Raw genomic sequence first — 18,810 nt, 5'->3', positions numbered from 1 at the left:
GCGTCTATGAAGAAAAGCCACTGATGTTTGCACAGCACCCTTTGGTTTGAGAGAGTTCACCGTGTCTGCGTTGCTCTTTGCTCTGGGGTAAGTATTAGCCATTTTATGCTCAGGGCTGTGGTTTGCTTGGGCCTCAGCACTCACCGACACAGAGCGGACGAGACGTCCAGTTCCCCGGCTCCAGAAGCATCCCTCCCCAGGCTCTGAACTGCTCAGAGACGTTGTTTCCCAGGGTTGGGAGAGACGCTGTTCAGAACACCCTGTAGGGAGCTTGAGCTCTGAGCGGCTGGGGGACCTACGTTAAATACTGGCCTTCTTAGTGAGCTCAGTCCCAGGCTTAGCCCAGTAACTTGTAATTCTGAAAGGCAAGGGTACGGTTGTGACCACTTTGGGGCAGGTCATCATCGAGTCCATTGTTGTTATCCTGGGGCCTGTTCACTCTCCGTCTTTGTTGATAGACTTTTCCAGAAGGCTGGCTCTGTAAGGGCACTGGTTTGTGAAACTCACTTGGCAGACAGAGTGCATTTCTGCCATCCAGGCAACCCGACCAAAGGAGCCCGACTGAACAGCTGCGGAGTGGGCCTGGCGCCATGCATCACTGCGCTGGCCTGGCCGTGTGTCCTTCATGCTTCACACTCGCCTTCCCAGCTTTAAGAGTCGGAGTAGACTCTTGTTACTCTCCTTGGGAAATGTGCACTTCACCGAAACCTTTTACTGAGCCAATATATCATAAACTTCATGTTTCACCAAACAATTCCCAACAAGAAAGAAAAATGCCACAAGAAATGAGCCCGCCGTGCTCCCAGCAAGGGCAGGCGAGGACTTGACGGGCATGAAGAATGATATGGGTGAATATGCAGGAGCACTAAGCTCAAGGAGGTGACCAGGAACCAGACTGCTCATTTCCAGGAACGAGGGCTCTTCTCTCGTAGGAGGGGGCCTCTGAGAGAGAGCAGGTCTGGGTGCCGGCCAGAGTCCCTTCTGAGGACCGTGAAGAGATGTCTGGGAGCATTCACTCTCCTGGCCATAAACAATGCTACCACCAGACGACCCGATTCTCAGGCTCGGTAATCCCACCCTGACTCCTGAGGCGCAGCACTCAGATGCCTGAATTTTGTCTTGAACCTTATTTATGCTTTCAGATCCCCTCTGTTCCCGACAAGTGACTGTGGCCTTACGTGTCCTCTCCATTTGGGGCAACTTACTGTATGACTTGAAACAGGAGATACTGCCCAGTGCTCCCCACCAGACCTGAGGGTGACAGGACTTGTTAGAATGTCCCCGGGGCATTGATTTTAAGATCCCCCCACACTCCAACGTGCACCCACCCTGAGATTCATGTTCACACCTGAGCTGAGTGTCACGGTGGTTAATGGGAAACCTGTCCAGACTGAACAAAATGTAAGACCCCCCCCTTCCCCCGGGCCTGAAAGGCCTGTGAGGGGAATTGCAGGAGCTGTGACAAGCCAGAGGAGTGCTCGCAACAAGAAACCTGACTGGGAGCGTCAGCCCTGTGCTCAGCGTGTCTGTGACCTCGCTCTGCTCTTGGGGACAGTGAAATTTCAATGTCCCTCAGCCGACCCCGGAAAGGGACCAAACGTGTTGGTGGGAAGTTCCCTGCATCATGTTGTAGAGTGGAGCTGAGGACTCCGAGTGAGGTTTTAGGTGTTTCTTGTGGCCCGATACCCATCTGGCCTTGTCTCCTACAGGAAGCCATCAAGCCACACCTGTGCTTTCTGCGTGAGGGCACGTTTGGGTGGAAGACACAGCACATCTCAATGTTCTCTTCAACGTCTCGATGCCCAGAAACATCCCAACACTGCCCATCCCCCTATGCACCCATGATGCAGTGGGCTGGCTGTTTCCCACACTTAACAGCAAGGAAGTTGGGGGCCAAGTCACCTGCTGAGTGATTTGTTGCATTTTACGCAATTAATAGGAGCTGAGTCAGGGCGTGGGGGTCTGTGATATTTTCAGTAGTTCAGTTACATAAAATCTATAAGGGTATCATCTGGCAGGATCCACTAACGGACACAATCATTATGAAAAGAAAAAGGTTTTAGGGTGGAGTGTGCCATTTCTTTGGAATGTGGGAATCCTTCATGGATTCTAAACCTACACAGTGTATTCTACAGAGTTTCCTCGAATGCTGCTCCATGAAAAAGGCTCAACAACCTACAGAAGCATGCAATTTTACTTGATATTTTTATTCACTTAACAGAAACATTCACTTATCAGATATCACTGAAGTGCAATGTACAGAACTTAGAGGAAAATTAACATATGTAAATTCATATTTTAAGATTTTGGATATTTCTTTTTTACAAATATTACAAATGTACATCCATTTGGTACAATATTGCCATTCAGTCATGCTTTTTATGTACAAACCTTCTCTTAAGAATACTATTCATTAAGTTTATTTTGCTTAAAAAATGCTGAAAATTAGAAGTTCACTGGGCACTGCTGGGTTAGTGTTTTTCTTCTGTTTTTACTGATGCACACACTGCAGAGTAATAGAAATCTAGTGCCTGTGTGAAAAGAGGCCCTAGAACCCATCTTTTATCTGTACCTTAGAGGATATTGGGTCCTTCCGACTTGACTTTGAAATGCTGAGTTGGGAAGTAAGGTATTTCTTTCTCCAGGGTTTGATACTGTCTGCAGTTCCCTGCAGGAGTGGTGCCCTCTCGTCTAAATTTCTAGGGATGTGGCCGTCAGTGTCCCCTTTGGTGAAGGTCAGACCGAGAGGATATGTTCCAGGAGCCCAGAAAAGAACTCTCATGAAGCCCTCTGGACAAGAAGTCACATGGGCTGCTGCCTCGTCCTGTGCGCCCAGCTGATTCACAGATCAGCTGAGTGGAGCTCAAGGCAGACATCTGCCTGAGACTTGAATCTCAGGAGTCAGAGGTGTTTGGATAGGGAAGGACAGGCAATAAGAAAGGGAACAGGGAGGGGAGGGAGAGGAAATATGAGAAAGAAAATCAGAGAAGCAGCACTGGTGAGAGGAAAAGTGGACAGGGGTGATGATGGTCACCTCTCTGTCTGGATTCCCAGAACTGTGGGTGCTGCATTTGTTTTCCAAAGCCATCACTTTGCAGCCGGCATCGTTGCTCTCCTTCAGTCTGCTACCCTTCATCAGACTCGTAATTTGTGGGAGAAGTCTGACAGGAGCCAACAGTATCCCAGTGGCCCCAGAAACGCAGTGCTCCAGGCTGCAACCGGGTCAGGACCACGGACAGCGGCAAGTGGTCCCTAGCTCTACGGGTTGTCAGTCTCCCACCTCTGCTCTGTCCCTAGGGCAGTGGTCGGCAAACTGCGGCTCGTGAGCCGCGGTTTGCCGCTCTGTTGACTAATGAGTTTGCCGACCACTGCCTTAGGGCACCCCACATGTCTCATCACTGTGCCTGAGCATAAACTGCCAGCAAGACCGCAGAGGGGTCTTGTCCCCACTCAAGGCTGCCTGATGGTGTTACAGCCCTTCCTGAAACACAGCTTCTAGTTTCTCACTCTACCCCGAACTCCACACGAACTCAGAGCTGGGAATGCGAGCGGTGTGGACTGTCCTGATCCTGGGTAGAGCGACGGGCTCTGTGAACTCTGCTCAGGAAGGCAGTGGAGAAACCAGCACAGGCCCACCAGTTTGCTGAGTTAGCAGTCAGTGCTGGGGCACAGAAAGATGGCCCCGAACTCCCCTTTGGTCTCTACTAGAAAGTGATGTTTATTATATTTTGGGCCAATTGCACAGATGATGTCATTAGAATGGCTTTAAAAAAAAAAATGGGTGTAGCCCTGACCGGTTTGGCTCAGTGGATATACGAGGTTCGATTCCAATCAAGGGCATGTACCTTGGTTGCAGGCACATCCCCAGTAGGGGGTGTGTAAGAGGCAGCTGATCGATATTTCTCTCTCATCGATGTTTCTAACTCTCTATCCCTCTCCCTTCCTCTCTGTAAAAAAATCAATAAAATACATTAAAAAAATGGGTGTAGAACTTTCCCCAAATTAAAAATGTCTAAGTTTTAAATGTTTTTAAAATTCTTTAAACAAGATATATAGACACATTTTAAATTTTATAATCTAAAAATAGGATTTCATCAAAATACTCTAACTCTTCTACTCAGGGCATTGCTATACCATGTATTTACTGTTTATGGCTCTCCAGGTGTGGTAAACAGTAAATCAAAGGAAAAAACACACATTTAACTTTATTGATAAGAACAGCTTCATCTGAAAAGGAAATTATGTGGGAAAACTATGAGCTGTGTTTGCTTGAAAAGTAACACAACTGGATGTGTCTGAGGAGCAAGACTCATCCCCAAACCAAGAAAAATATATACAGACTCAAAGAGAACCACAAGGAATAAAAACAAACCATAGTTACAGACCCGCAAATCCTTTCCTTGGCAAAAACAAAACCCAAAGAAATCCCAAGTCCCATAACGTGCTGCCACAGGTTGCGTGAAACTGCGCTGGAGAGGGGCAGCCCCAGCCCACACGACCCGGGCCTTCTCCCGGTGAGCCCTTTGGGTGAGAACCAGGCAGGGAAGCTTCCAGGGCTTATCTCCCCAGCAGGAGAGCAACATGCGCTCTGGAGGCAGATAAGGATGGTGTGGATTGCACTTGGAGTTTAGTATCAGGGCTAAAGAGAGACTGCGAGCAAGGGACGGAGCCATCGGTGCTGCAGGATGGTGATGCTGAGGCAAATTCAGATGGGTGGTGGGGCGGTCGGTGTAACCTGGGGAGACCCTGACTTTATGTCTGTCCATCTTCCCTCTGTTTTGATTGTCACATTTTTAGGGTGACTAAACGTTACACGCCACCTGCTCCTGTTTTGTCCTCCTTACGGAAACCTCAGGTGGTCAGGTGGATGTGGGCTCCTCTCAAGACTCGAATTCATCACATTTTCTATTTGGCAAATGCAGGGGAGACCTGGCCTAACGCAGTGTTGGGATGTCTTTTTGGACTTTGAAGAGAGAACGAAATCCTCGGGCTCCCCTGCGAGACCTTCTGTCTCTGGGCTGACGACTGCCCCTCCAGCTGCACTGGGTGCCTTCTGGGCAGCACCCTGAGCCTGGGCTCTCGGCAGCACCCTGCTTCCGGGCGGCTCAGCGCGCCTCCCTTGGGTGCCCCTTCTGTGCCCACAGCCTACAAGTGTCTCCTCCTCCCTGGGCTCCTTCTTCACTTCCCACTCACTGACAGGCGCCTCTGCGGCGGCGTGTCAGGCTGTTGGACAGACTTCCCGCTACACTGGAACCTTCTCTCTGTAAACCTCTGCAGAGCCTCATCGCTCCTTTCGAAGCGTCCCTGCGCACCTAGCAGACTACTCTGTATGTTGGTGCTAATGGGTATAGCGGCGTTCTATGTGGCTTTCTTCGGAAGTAGATGTTTATAGTTTAGTAAAGTTTGGGTTGTTTCCAGAGAGCTGGTGCCTTAGGCAAAATGACTTGTGACCAAACTGGTGCAGTTCAGGAGTTGTGGGCGTGGTCTTTGTGGGGCAGGAGAATGCCATCCAGGTGCCTGGAATCGGACCGTGTAAAGCATATGCACACTTCTCCAGGCAGCAGGTGAGGATGCTGGCAGCTCAGGTTCAGGCCACAGACGCCAGCCGGATCGCCCACGCCTGCTGCTGTGGGGCTCCAGATATGGCGGCTGAGAGTCTAAGTCGTCAATCAGCTCTCAAGGCTTTTGGTTCTTTAACCCCCATCCTAATGACACATCAGATCATCAGAAACTAATATAAACTGGCCGTTTTATCACGGCTTTTGTACTAACTTAAGATTTCATTTCATTTCTATGAATGATTAATGTGAGCCATATTTGCAAAACATTTTCATATCTTTTGAAACTTTATCTCGAAGAAGTCGCCTACTGTAGCGCCCTTTTCCTTTCTAAAAAACAGGAGGGATAAATTTGACATGATATGAAATCCCAGGAAAAGCTTCTATTTCCAGACTAATGTCTCTACTTATTATCTTTTAACAAATACCTACAATTCAATTTGTTTCATTTTTGACTCACTGGTATGACATCTGTAATTTGTACCAGAATATATAGAGCCTGATGTTATGCTTGTGTTTCCTGGGTTAAGTGGGAGCCTGTGTTCCCAAGGTGCTCCCCCAGGGGGCAGCTGGGATTCTGACAGGCAGCCCAGATACCAGAACTGGCTACTACTAAGCTTTGCTACTTAGCACAGTGAGTTCAGAGATGGGGCTTGTAACTGGAGATATTAGAGACCCGTCAACTAGCATGAAGGGTTTTAGAAATGAGCTCTCAAGTGATCACAGCAACAGTTCAAGGTGTATGGACTGACTACAGTATACTAGGGGGCACCTCGCTTTGCACAACCAGGGCTACGGTCCTGCCTCTGACTCTCAGGGGATGGTGCCCTGGCCTCGTCCAGCGTGTGCAGGAGGACTCTGCTGTCTGCTGCCTGCTCCGGAGGGGACAGGATCCTGCCTCCTGCATTTGCACAGCTGCTTTCAATGAATTCTTTCTGTCATGCAAGATGTTGAGGGGGAACCTAAAGGAACAGAGAGTTGGTGGGTGCTCAAGCTCAGAGTCAAGGTTGTTTGGAAGTTTTTGGTGCTTGCTTTCTAAAAATAATTTAGTTCCCAAGTCAGAATTTGGTCTAGGATGGGGTTTCCTCATTACCTGGTGGGAGGCTGTGGGGTGGTAGCTGCCCTTACACAGCTCAAGCCTCATTATCTGCCAGTGATGCCGAGCAGTGAAGGACACAACGGGCCCAGGACCGCCTGGGATACTCGGGTCCTGGGAAGTTCAGGGGTAGTTTTGTCACATCTAGTGCCTCTGCTCTGCAGCAGGGGCCTCATTTCTCTGGCCCTGTTTTAGGAGCTAAGATCATGCATCCCAAATGCTTTTTGAAAGGAGACAGAGTAAAACACTGAACGAATGATGACAATGAGAGGACGTTCTTACTGGCTTCTTTGGGGAGGAGCACATGGCTTTTCTCTTCACTTGTGGCTTATCTCGAAGTATCTATAACCTTGTGCTAGTGAGAATCAAGTGCAACACTCGAGCAGCGCGTCGGGGAGGGGAACAGGGAATGAATGGTGCCTGAGGTTCGTTTCTAACTGGTGATGCCCCGGTGTCACCTTTCGAGGCAACTCAGACCCTGCAGCCTGAACAGTCACGTCCCCTCTGAAACACCAAGAAGAGGTAGCCACCACACGTGCCTGTCGGTGTGGCGGGCAGGAGGGCGGGCGGGTTCCAGCAGCCTGGGAGTAGCCATCCGAGAAGCAGCACGTTCCTACTTCAAGTCTCGTTGCTCATCTGAACATCGCACGCTCGCGTATTTCTGGAACACCAAAGGACAAGGAACCCACAGACCCGGTCAGCACAGTCTTGTTGCTCCTCACGCCCGCTTGGCCTCCTCAGGCATCTCACTCTGTCCGTGAGCCCAGGGCTGCCACTCAGAGGGTGAGTAGGAACTGGTCCTGCTCGGGTGGCTTCCTCACCCAGGTGCCCAGGCCCGCCTTTTGAAACGCTTTGAACAGCTGCTGCTTAACTGACTGGTAGGTGCGCGCCCCCAGCTTGGCCTCACAGTACATGGACGGCGTGTCTCCGGGGCTCGGAATCCGTGTGCTCAGCTGTGGGACAGGAGTGAGAAAGGACACGTGAGCCGCGAGCAGAGGCGGAGCCCCAAGGCGAACGGCACAGCCCCACGAGCGTGACAAGCAAACATTAGCTCCTGGTTCCACCTTCTGTTTTTATTTTTTAATTTCTTTTTTGGTTACAATCGGTTTCAATATACTCGAAATTTGTGAGAGGGATGATCTTAGATTAAGTTTTCTCACTGCATGTGCGTGCACACACACACACTCACATATAGTAACTGTGTGGAGCTGATACATGTGCTAGCTCCATTGCGGTGGTCATTTCACATGTATCTACGTCACAATATCAAGTTGTACACCTTAAATATACAGGATGGGGCAGAAGTACGTTTACAGTTGTCTGCATGGAAAAGAACACAATAATAAATAATAATGCAATAACAAACTGTGTTTCATGTACTCACAACCATGAACCCACTTTTGCCCCACCCTGGATGCAATGTTTATGTCAATTATACCTCAAGAAAGCTGTTAAAAACAGAATACCCATTCTCCCTAAATTGACCTACTGATAAAGTCAAGTATCACATAAAATTCCAAAAAACATTCCCTGTGTTAGTTACAGTTAATTAATAATTCTGAAAGTAACTATTAGAATTACCAGGCAAGTCTAGATTCCATGGGAAATCCCACGTATTAGGGAAACTGCTTCCCCGGAATGTGAATGAGTAAGGAATAAAATGAACAGGTGACTTGCCTGCTCTCAGTCACAAGCGCTGTGTGTAGTTTTCCTCTTTGGAGGAGGATCAGGGCTCAGATTGGGGTGGGGATGGTGGTGCGGGATGACTGTGGGAACTAAAGCAGCAGGGTGGAGGCAGGGCCAGGAGGTTCTGAGTTATAGTCTAACCGGCAGGAGGACGATGAGGCCGGGATGTTCCCTCTTCTGAGCCATGACAGGCACAGCGGTGCAGCCCACACAGGGTGGGACCAAGCGGGGCCTGACTACCCACCCAGTGGGGAGGTCAGGGTGCGCCGGGAGGGCAAGAGGGCGAAGTCTCCCAATCCCCCTGCAGGGTGCTCGGTGAGTAGAGACCAGCCCACCCACTTGCTGCCACCGTCACCTGGAGCCAGAGCAGAAGAAGAGGCCCCTTTGTTTAGCAAGACAGCACCGACGGCCGGCTCCGACCTTCCAGTCCCCACCAGTGGGTAGAAGGGACGGGTGCAAAGTGCCCAGAGCAGGCGGGAAGGGAGGCAGGCTGCAGGGTCAGAGCAGGCCAGGTTCCCAGGGCCCGCGGGGCCGCCGGGGTCACTGCCAGGGTCACTGCCAGGCTGAGAGCTGAGATGTGCAGTTTCCAGGGACCTGAGTGGGCACAGTGTTCATTTTAAGCATCAGCAGGTCTGTCCTGTTCTTCTGCTGGCTAAGTCAACCACAGCTCTCATTTCCCCTGGATGAGAAAGTGGGACGACCAGCGCAGCAGTTTAATGTGATTCTTTGTTTCCTTTTCATTTGGGTTACAATCTGCTATGCTTGGAACACATGGAAATGCATATCACAACTTAGAACCCAGAAATGTCGCCATGACCCGATTCACAGAGGAGAAAGCAAGCCCAGAAGTGGTGCCGTAGAAACACACAGCCTGCAGGGTTGGAGAGGAGAGGCAAACCCTCTCTGGCCCTCACTACCGGCATCATTTGGGCAAATTGCCCACCTCTCCTGAATGCCAGTTTCCTTATATAGAAACTGAAAAGCCGTCTATGGACTTTCCTATGTTGCCCTGTGCTGGCCACCCCAGGTGTCCCGAACAAGCCCCTTTTCCACCTGACTTCTCAAGCCGCTGGCCTGGCCCGGTCTGGCGGAAGTCTGTGGGGAGTCGGGGAAAAGGAAACAGACCTGGGGTCAGTTCTGGTGTCACGCGTCCCACTGGCTGCAGACCCAATGCCATTCTTCGGGCCCCTGGCCTGTGTCCGGGGGGAGCCCTGGGCTGGCTGTGTTACCCACCTTTCCACACAGCCGCGCCCACCGGGCAGAGAGCGCGTGCTTGCAGAGGCGGGAGGAGCCCCCGCAGCTCCGCCTCCCCGTGGTGGCATCCAGGACCTCCAGGTCCGTGCTGCCCACGACCCAGTTCACGCTGAAGTGGGAAGACTTCCCGGGCTGGCGAGCCTCGGCGCTGCTCACGCCTGTCGGGAGAGAGAGGAAGCAGCGGCATCAATGCTCTGACCTTAGGCTGCCAGGACCAGACCGGCCGCGGGAGACGTCTGCCCAGGATGGCACAGCCGTGTGCACCGTTTTCACCTTTAACCCCTGGCCGGGTTATGGCTTCCCTTCAGCTTGACCCTAATGGAGGCCTTGCAGAGACAGTTATTGCTGCAACTAATTTTTCACTTTTTACTTAAAAAAATGTTTTTATTGATTTCAGAGAGGAAAGGAGAGGGGGAGAAAGATAGAAACATCTATGATGAGAGAGAATCATTGATTGGCGGCCTCCTGCACGCCCCCTGCTGGGGATTGAGCCGGCAACGTGGGCATGTGCCCTTAACCAGAATTGAACCTGGGACCCTTCAGTCTGCTGGCCGACGCTCTATCCACTGAGCCAAACCAGCCAGGGCTCACTTTTTACTTTTAAGAGATTATTGTTTTAAGGCAGTCTAGTAATAAAGCAGCTCTGCCCATTTCCTCCTTCCTATAAAGATTTGTTGATGGATTAATGAACGATGGAGCCAAGTGGACGTTGCCTGAGCATGTGGGTTCATTGGGACCTGCTATCTGCCTTATTCTGCTCAGTACCAGGTGGGCCCTGCGGTTCCGAGTTGGGTCAGCAGATAGAGAAACTAATGAAGACCAGATGCCCTAAGAGTGCAGCCTAGTCCATCAGTGGTATGACCCAGAGACAGCGCCAGCTCCAGTGTTTGGGAGACCCAGTGCGCATGAAAACACAGGCCTATGTTCCACACTAGTGAAAATTTCAGGACGAGAGTGTAAAAGCACTGCGGTCCTTCTAAGCGTGGTCCCTGTGTGACTGCACGAGTCCCACGCCCTGAGGCTGGTCCTGTCCAGAAAGCCCCGGAATTGGCAGGAAGTCCTTCTTACAATCCTCCTGGTCAGATTGTACACTGATTTCTAATTGGGCTGACACATTCCTTTTAGTTGCCACTTGGTAGCATCTAACCTCAGCTCAGTCTCCATCCTATCCACTCCCAGAAGCTCCTCACGCCCATTCAGAGATGCTGGCGGTGAGATGCTTGGACCCACATGAGCCCTAACAGCATCTCGCTAGCCTCCCCTTCAATGTCCTGAGGATTCAGAAACATGCTCGATTCTGGTGCTGCTCGCCCCACCTCCCCAGCCGCCCTCTCCCCAATGGGGCATGTGTCCTTGGAGAGTGGGTGCCTGTGGGGCAGAGCCGGCTGCTTTAGCGCATTGCACTTAAGCCACCAGGTGACTGCTCAGGGTCACGGCAGAGTTGCCACAGTGGTGGAGAAGCCATGGTGTTGGGGAGCAAGGTCTGGTGACTCTTAAGGGGCCTGCAGCAGGCACCCTGTGGGGAAGAGACCCTTGCATCCAGGGACAGCCAGTGCATGTGCAGTGCCTTCTGTGCAGCTGCCAAAGGCAAAGCTATGGATTCCAGGGCTCTCCCACTGCCCCCACTGTCCAGGAGCTTCTTGGGTAAATCGATGCCCATCCTCTGCCCAGGCACTATTAGAGTTTGCTGTCTGCTGCCTGCACAGACCAAAACCACCCAGTGACCTTGTCCTGGTCACAGATGGGCTGTGCTGGGCATCCAGGCTACTTCCATCCATGTCAGCTCCTTTTTTCCCCTTAAAGTGGCTCTCTGTGGCAGCTACCCGTGCAGGGAGCTGGGAAGGGGGACAATCTGGCATGTTGGCTGCAGAGGTCATTCTACAGGGCAGCAGAAGGCAGCGGCTGAGGTCAGGGGTGACCAGCTGCAAAGAGGTCAGCACTGTTCCAGAGCTGCACGCATGCCCCCAGGGATAGTCCCTCCAGGACCTGCACTGCCTCCCCAGCCTCCTCCTCCAACTCCTCCATCTCCTTCTTCTCCTCCTCCTCCATCTCCTCAACCTCCTCCTCCTCCTGCTCCTCCTCCTCTTCCTTCTCTACAGAAGTCTCCATGACCAGAGGGGGGAAATGTGGGGTTGTAGGAATCCAGAAACTTAGTTCTAGTCCCGACTTTGCTCCTAATTTTCTCTGGGTCTTCACCAACAGAGATAACTTCTTGCTGAAGGGCAAATGGGCCACACAGGAGAACTTGCAAGCGTGTCCAGTGCTGTGGTTATTGTTATTTTCATTTGAAGGGATGAAGGTCAGCTTTGGTTTGTTGAATGATCTCCACATTGTAGATCAAAACTGTTTTCGTGAGACCACAGGGACCTCCCCAGTGTCGCTGTCGTCGGGAGACCTGCTCACCTGGACGGGCTGAGGGAGTGGAGTGACTACCCGCAAACCAGGGCCAGAGTGCCGTTCACAGGAAGCGTTTTGTTTCATCTGTCTGTTCTTCAGCAGATTCCTCTGCTGGAGATGTTATTGTCTGTCTTACACTTTGAGCTTCTAGTTTAAGGATGGTCTCTCCTTTCTTGTCTTTTGCTTGCAAGGAGAAACTTCCAAAGCAACCTGAAGGAATGGCAGTGCCTCCTCCCTCCCTTCCTGCTCTCTCCCCACTCAACCTCATACAGAGAGCACCTTGAAAAGTTTGCTGAATATTCGTGGCACACTTTCTGATATCCCTGTCATTAGTGACTATCGCTGACTACACCCAAGGAGACTGACTCAGTGTGCCAGACTCAGCTGACTCTAACGTGCAAAGGTGCCAATACACAAGGAAACATAATGATCTCAGGAGGTCCGTGTCAGTCTAAATGATGCATTCTCTTTTGTAGGGAAGCCCGAGTGGCTAGGCCGTATGCAGCCAGAGGTGGTCTCGCCATCAACATGACAGCGGGAGAGTTCTTTATCATCCAAACACTCACCAGCACCACCTCTCTCTTTCTCAGTCTCTCTCTGACATTGCCTCTCTCTCTCTCCCCATCTCCCTTAGCCTCTCTCTTATAAGGACACTTGTGATGGCATGTAGGACCCACTGACTTAACCCAGGATAATCTCATCTCAAAATCTTTAACTTCATCCCATTTGCAAAGACCCTCTTTCGAGAGAGGTTGGGTGGCCATTATCCAGCCTATCACCAGCACTAATTCTGACTTTGGAACTGGTCTCTGAACCGAGTGAGAACCTTTCTGGGGAAGGAGCAGTCTGGCCCTTTGGTACCACTTCTGCAGGAGGGCTGGGTGTGGAGGTGAGAAGGTTCCGCTGCTCTCAGCCGGGACTGTGGTGGGGGAGTTCAGTGAGGCTCCTCTCGGGGACGACTGGCTGGTGAGAATGGAGGGACGCAGAGCCCCGCCCGGGCACATGGGGTCGGCCTCAGTTAGCTAGGACTTCGGTTGGGAAACCTGGAGAAAAGCCCACAAAAGAGTGGGAGAATAGAGGTGTCCCTGAAAGTGGTATAACCTGGTGAAGGACAGATGACCAGCCTTTCCTTTAGCGATTTCATAGAGTCCTAGAAATGGACTACTCCTGACACAGTGTCTCTATCAAAGCAACCACTCATGCAGGTGATGCTGATAAGAATCTGTGAAACCTGATGCAGACTCAGAGACATGCGGACCTCTGCTCATGTGTACGTGCACGTGTGTGGAACATTAGAGAGAAGTATTTCATGCTAAAGCATGTCTGTAGGAGGATGGGCAGGTCTCCATCACCTTCGACACAAATCCCCTGTGAGGTGGACTCAGTCACGAAGAGGGTCTGATGTTTCACTCAGTGCACACGACTGTGTTAATAGGGTGGGCTCTGGAAATGGTGCACGTGCAGAGATCTCTTCCGTGACTTACTAGCAGTGTGGCCTCTGGTAAGTCAATTAACCACCAACTACTGTGACTACCACCACCACGGCCTCACTTACCACCACTGCCACCAAGCCCGCTCCTGCCCCCACTGGTGTTTTAGAACAGTGAGCGTGAATCCACACTCAGCCGTGAAAATGAGTCCTCTCATTGCTCATGTAGCTATTAGATGCCTTACCTTGAGAAAATCCTACATATCTTTTAAAAAGCAGTGTGTAAGAGAGACATTACGGAATTCTTTAAATAGCTAGTGGGCCTACTATATTTAAAATGTAATTCACTTTACCCAAATTAAATTTACACAAGACACTCAGGGCTATAATTTTTACATGAAGTGAGGCCAGGCTGTGTTACAGGGCAGCACTGTGTTTAATTTGTGAAATGGGTGAAGCCGCTTCCAGGCGTGCACAGAATCACAAAGGTGCAGGATAGAAGGGGCCACTTGAGCTTTATATATGGCCAGACACCTGTGGGATCTCATGGACACACATGCATACACACACATGCATGCACACGCACACATCACACACCCGCACACACCACATACCTGCACACATCACACACATACACACATGCATACACATCACACACACCACACACACACATACACATTACACAATACAGCCACACCACACATGTGTGTACGCATACATACCTATACATACTACACCTCACACACATGCACACACCACACACACAAGCACACACAGAAGTACATGCACACACAAACACACCATTAACACCCATTAACACCCATGCACACACACCACACACATGTCTGAGAAGGTTCTGCAGCGAGTGGCAGCCATGTCGCCCATGCGGGAGGCTGGGGCGTCTGCTCTAATGAGAGTTGCCGCACTGACTGTCAGGGATTTCCTAGAGTCAATAGGAACGTGACCTTATTTGTGGTCATAAATGACTGTGGTTTGTATTCCTCATAGTGTAAGGTACACGGGCTCACAGGGTGCTCTAAAAAATGGGACCTTCCTCCATGGTGGGGGAAAATTGAATATATTATTTAAAACTTGATAATGACATGGTGCTTGGTTTCTGTAATGATTATCATTATTTCGAAAGATATGTATAAAGGGACTTTGGCAGAATATGATTGATTTTGCCTCAAATTATATATTTTTCACGACTAGAGTATCCAAAATGTAGTAATAAGCCAAGTTTTATGAAATTTTATAAAAATGTGGGTGACTTTCCTCTCTGTCTATCCTGCATTATCCATGTGCGATCATTTCTCTCAGGCCCAAATAACACATTCAGTGTCTCCTTTGGTGGAGCTTTGCTAGAGCTGAATCAGTTCTGTTTCTGTCTGCCTGGGATGTCCTCACCTTCATCTTTAAGGGATTCTTTTACTGGGTCTAGATTTTTAGGTTGAGATTAGTTTTCTATCAGTTTTTACAGATAGCATTTTCTTTTCTTTTCTTTCTTTTTTTTTCTTCTTCTTTTCTTTTTGTCTTCCAAGAATCAGCTCTCAGTCTTATTTAGCTTCTTTGAAGTTGATCTGTCTTTTATGTTCTGACTGCTTTTTTAGATTTTCTTTTAAAAGTAATTTTACTGCTGATGGAGGATTTAAAAAAATTCTTCTTGGGCTATAATGTGCTTCTTAGATCTGTAGCTGGATGCTTTCTATCTGTCCTGCAAAGTCCTTAGTTGTTATTTTGTCTTTAAATATCACTCCCACTCCATTTTTCTCTCTCTTCTCCTAGAACTCTTATTACATGTAAATGATATGTTCTCACTCCGTCTCTCGTACTTTTGTTTCTTTTTGTATTTTCCCTCTGGGATGCTTAATTCTATGTGTCAACTTGGCTGGGCTAAGGTGCCCAGATCCTTGGCCAAACACCAGCTGGCCTTGCTGTGAGCGTATGTTAGCTGGGGCTGGTATTTAAAGCAGTAGGCTGAGTCAAGCAGAGCACCCCCCCCCCCCAAATTATGCAGGTGGGCCTCAGCTAAGCAGGCGATGGCCCTAGAAGCCAAGCCTGAGGTCCCCTGAAGAGGAAGGAATTCTGCCGACAGACTACCTTTGCACTCGACTGAAACATCAACTCCAGCTGGAATTTCTAGACTTACAGCTTGCCCTGCAGATTTCAGACTTGCCAGCCCCCACAAGCATTGGAGCCAATCCCTTAGAATTCATCTCTTTTCTAGGAGGAAAATGAGCACCTCCCGTTGGTTCTGCTCTCTGGAGAACCCTGACAGCCACATCCTCTCTCGGTCTCTGTGCTGCACTCTCAGTGTCTTCTTCAGAATGATGTTCCAGTTTACTAATTTCCTCCTCAGCTGTGCTTAATTTGCAATTAAACCTTCCCTCTGTTACATACATTGTTTTATTTTCTTTATTTCTGCAATTCCCATTTGGTTATTTTTTTTTTCCCCATTTGATTCTTTTTTTTCTGGCTTCCATCTCTCCCCCTACGTTTTCCATCTTGCTTATTAAATCCCTTTTACCCTGCTGAGTATGGTTCTATGAAAGTCTGTGTCCATGAACCCCGCTCTCTGGAGGTGTGGGTCTGTGTCCATCCTCTGCCGTCTGCTGGGTTTTGTTAAGGTGGTCTTATCCCCTTCCAGGCCTGCTTCTTTTTGTTGTGTTTGAAAATTTTCTGTGGGGCTATTTTGCTCTAACTCTTAGTAGAACCATCTTAATCTAAATTCAAGAATAGAGATGATTTGCCCTAGCTGGTTTGGCTCAGTGGATAGAGCATCAGCCTGCGGACTGAAGGGTCTTGGGTTCAATTCTGGTCAAGGGTACATGCCTGGGTTGGGGGTTCGATCCCCGGTGTGGGGTGTGCAGGAGGCATCCGGCCAATGATTTTCTCTCATCATTGATGTTTCTATCTCTCTCTCCTCCCTCCCTTCCTCTTTTATACATATACATAAAAGAATAGAGATGATTTTAAGCTGCCCAGTGAGCCCGCAGCGGCCTGCTCCTGTAGGGTGCAGACTGGCTGACGACTCCACTAAGCACAGCTGCAGCCCACCTGCTTCCTGGGTCCCTGGAACCCTCTTCAGTTCTGTGCTCCACCCTCTTCCTTTGTGTCCCTCCCACATGCTCCTTCTCTCATCCTCCAGGACTTGGCTGAGAGGTCATCTCTCAGATCTTTCCTGACCCTCTGATAGGAATGACGGTCACTTTTTTTCCCCCATGATAAATAGCTTTTTTTAAAAAATTATTGTTTAAAGTATTACATATGTCTCCTTCCCCCCCCCCCCCTACCATCGACTCCTCCGAGGCCATGACCGTCACTTTTTAATATCCTCTTTGCATTATTTTTTATTTATTTTATTTTATTTTTTGCTAATCCTCACCCGAGGATATTTTTCTATTGATTTTTAGAGAGTGGAAGGAAGGGGGACTGATAGAGAGAAAAACATCGATGTGAGAGAGACACATGGATTGGTTGTCTCCCACACGCCCCTGACCAGGGCTGGGGAGGGAGCCTGCAGCCGAGGTATGCCTTGGGATCGAACCTGTGACCCTTCAGTCCATGGGCAGCTGCTCTATCCACTGAGCAGAACTGGCTGGGGCCTCTTTGCATTACTTTTCTTTAAGGCATTTATACTTTGTTTATTTTCCCCATTGGAATGTAATCACCTAGGGCATATTGATTTTTGACCATCTTATTCACTGCTCTATTCCCAGTGCAAAATTGTCGCTGGCACATCATAAAGATCAATACATATTTGTTGAATGACTAAATGAGTGCCTGGCTTATGTTGACCAACTTCTTAAGGTTTGGATAAATGAAATGTATTGACATATTTTCCTTAAATGGTGAAGTTCTCAGGAGCAATGCAATTAAGTTTAATGTTCAGTTCTTTTGTGAAACAACTCCTTGAAATCATGATAGAAATGAAATGAAACTTAACTAATATACAAATATTTTATAAAGAACTCCCCAGACAACTGAAATAAGTGTTTTCTATAATTTTAATTTTTTATAAGCTATGGGCTAATTTGCTTAGGGAGATTAGTGCTAATGTATGTAAATATCTTATTAAATAGTTCTTTGTTGAATCTAATTTTTTGATCTTCATGTAAAGATATTAGGATTGTTTTTAGATTTTTCTAACAAAATATATAATCTCCAATTCCTTCAAGGAAACAGGAGGATAAATGTCTACCTCTGGTGACTGTAGGACAAAGGAGCCTGGCGGATGCTTTTTTGAAGCTCTTAAACATTTATGAAAAAGTTGTAGGCTATTCCATAACATTTCTGTGTTTGTTTTAATATGACAATATTGCAAATTACTTACTATCTGCATAAAAGAAAATGTTTGCTTCTACCCACTGGGTTATTTTGCAAGATACTATTAATGATCATCACTATCAGAAATTTCTCCTGAATTAAAGAGGCTTGAGATTCCCTATCAGAGTCTACAGCTTAGTGTGACAATATTTTGGAAATTCAAACTCACGAAAATATGTGGATATAAACGGCAACAGGTCTCCTCAGCACCCACTGCTGTTCCCTAAAGGGAGGCGTCTGGAACGCAACGGGGAGGTGGTGTTGGGCAGGAGTTACAGCCTACTGTCGGTAGACGTTTCAATAAGTAACAAACTTCTCTCTGATAAATCCAGTTGCTTATGAAACATGAAAACTGAAAAGTCTTCTGATACACTGACTAGTCATTTCTACTATTTCAGGAAAATATGTGCTGTGAAGAAAGATGACTGAGGCTCTTTTCTATCTGTCACTGATCCTGTTATTTTGTTTTTGAAATGTAAAGAAAAAATTTATTGAAGATCTGAAAAACAATTCCTAAAAGATTGGCTTTTCCTCGCCAAAACCGGTTTGGCTCAGTGGATAGAGCGTCGGCCTGTGGACTGAAGGGTCCCGGGTTCGATTCTGGTCAAGGGCATGTGCCTTGGTTGCGGGCACATCCCCAGTGGGGGGTGTGCAGGAGGCAGCTGGTCAATGTCTCTCTCTCATCGATGTTTCTAGCTCTCTATCCCTCTCCCTTCCTCTCTGTGAAATATCAATAAAATATATTTTATAAAAAAAAAAAAAAAAAAAAAAAAAGATTGGCTTTTCCAGAAAACCGCAGCTACACAATGCATTGCGTCTATCGTGGGAAAACGTGCACGAGACACAAATACAAAAACCGTAAACAAGCCACCATCCTCAGCAATCGGAGCAAAGACACAGGCCCAAGGAACCATGTGGACGACTTGCCAAGAGCTCGTTACTGTCAGCACCAGTGGGGGGAAAAAAAAGAAAAAAAAAAAAGGAGTGCAGAGGGATGGACGGGGTCGGTTATATACACGGAGGGAACCTTTGGCACTAGGAGTCAGCGTTTGTCATAGAGCATC

General features: G+C 48.6%; 1 protein-coding gene across 2 annotated transcripts in view; it reads right to left on the bottom strand.

Annotated features, from left to right (window-relative positions):
- Nucleotides 1-4,189: 4,189 nt before the first annotated feature.
- Nucleotides 4,190-18,810, bottom strand: part of ADARB2 (adenosine deaminase RNA specific B2 (inactive)) — a 438,045-nt gene continuing 423,424 nt past the window's right edge. For both annotated transcript variants that reach the window (XM_080665220.1, XM_080665221.1), the window contains 2 exons: nt 9,574-9,752; nt 4,190-7,607 (listed from right to left, as the gene is read on the bottom strand). In XM_080665220.1, the coding sequence (XP_080521346.1) occupies nt 7,431-7,607; nt 9,574-9,752 (356 nt within the window). In that variant the 3' untranslated portion in view covers nt 4,190-7,430. The remainder of the gene's footprint in view (nt 7,608-9,573; nt 9,753-18,810) is intronic.

The sequence above is a fragment of the Plecotus auritus genome (assembly GCF_963455305.1).
Source record: "Plecotus auritus genome assembly, chromosome: 1".
NCBI classification, from domain to species: Eukaryota; Metazoa; Chordata; class Mammalia; order Chiroptera; family Vespertilionidae; genus Plecotus; species Plecotus auritus.
The sequence above is the reverse complement of the archived record's forward strand: the minus strand, read 5'-3'. Positions and strand labels throughout refer to the sequence as shown.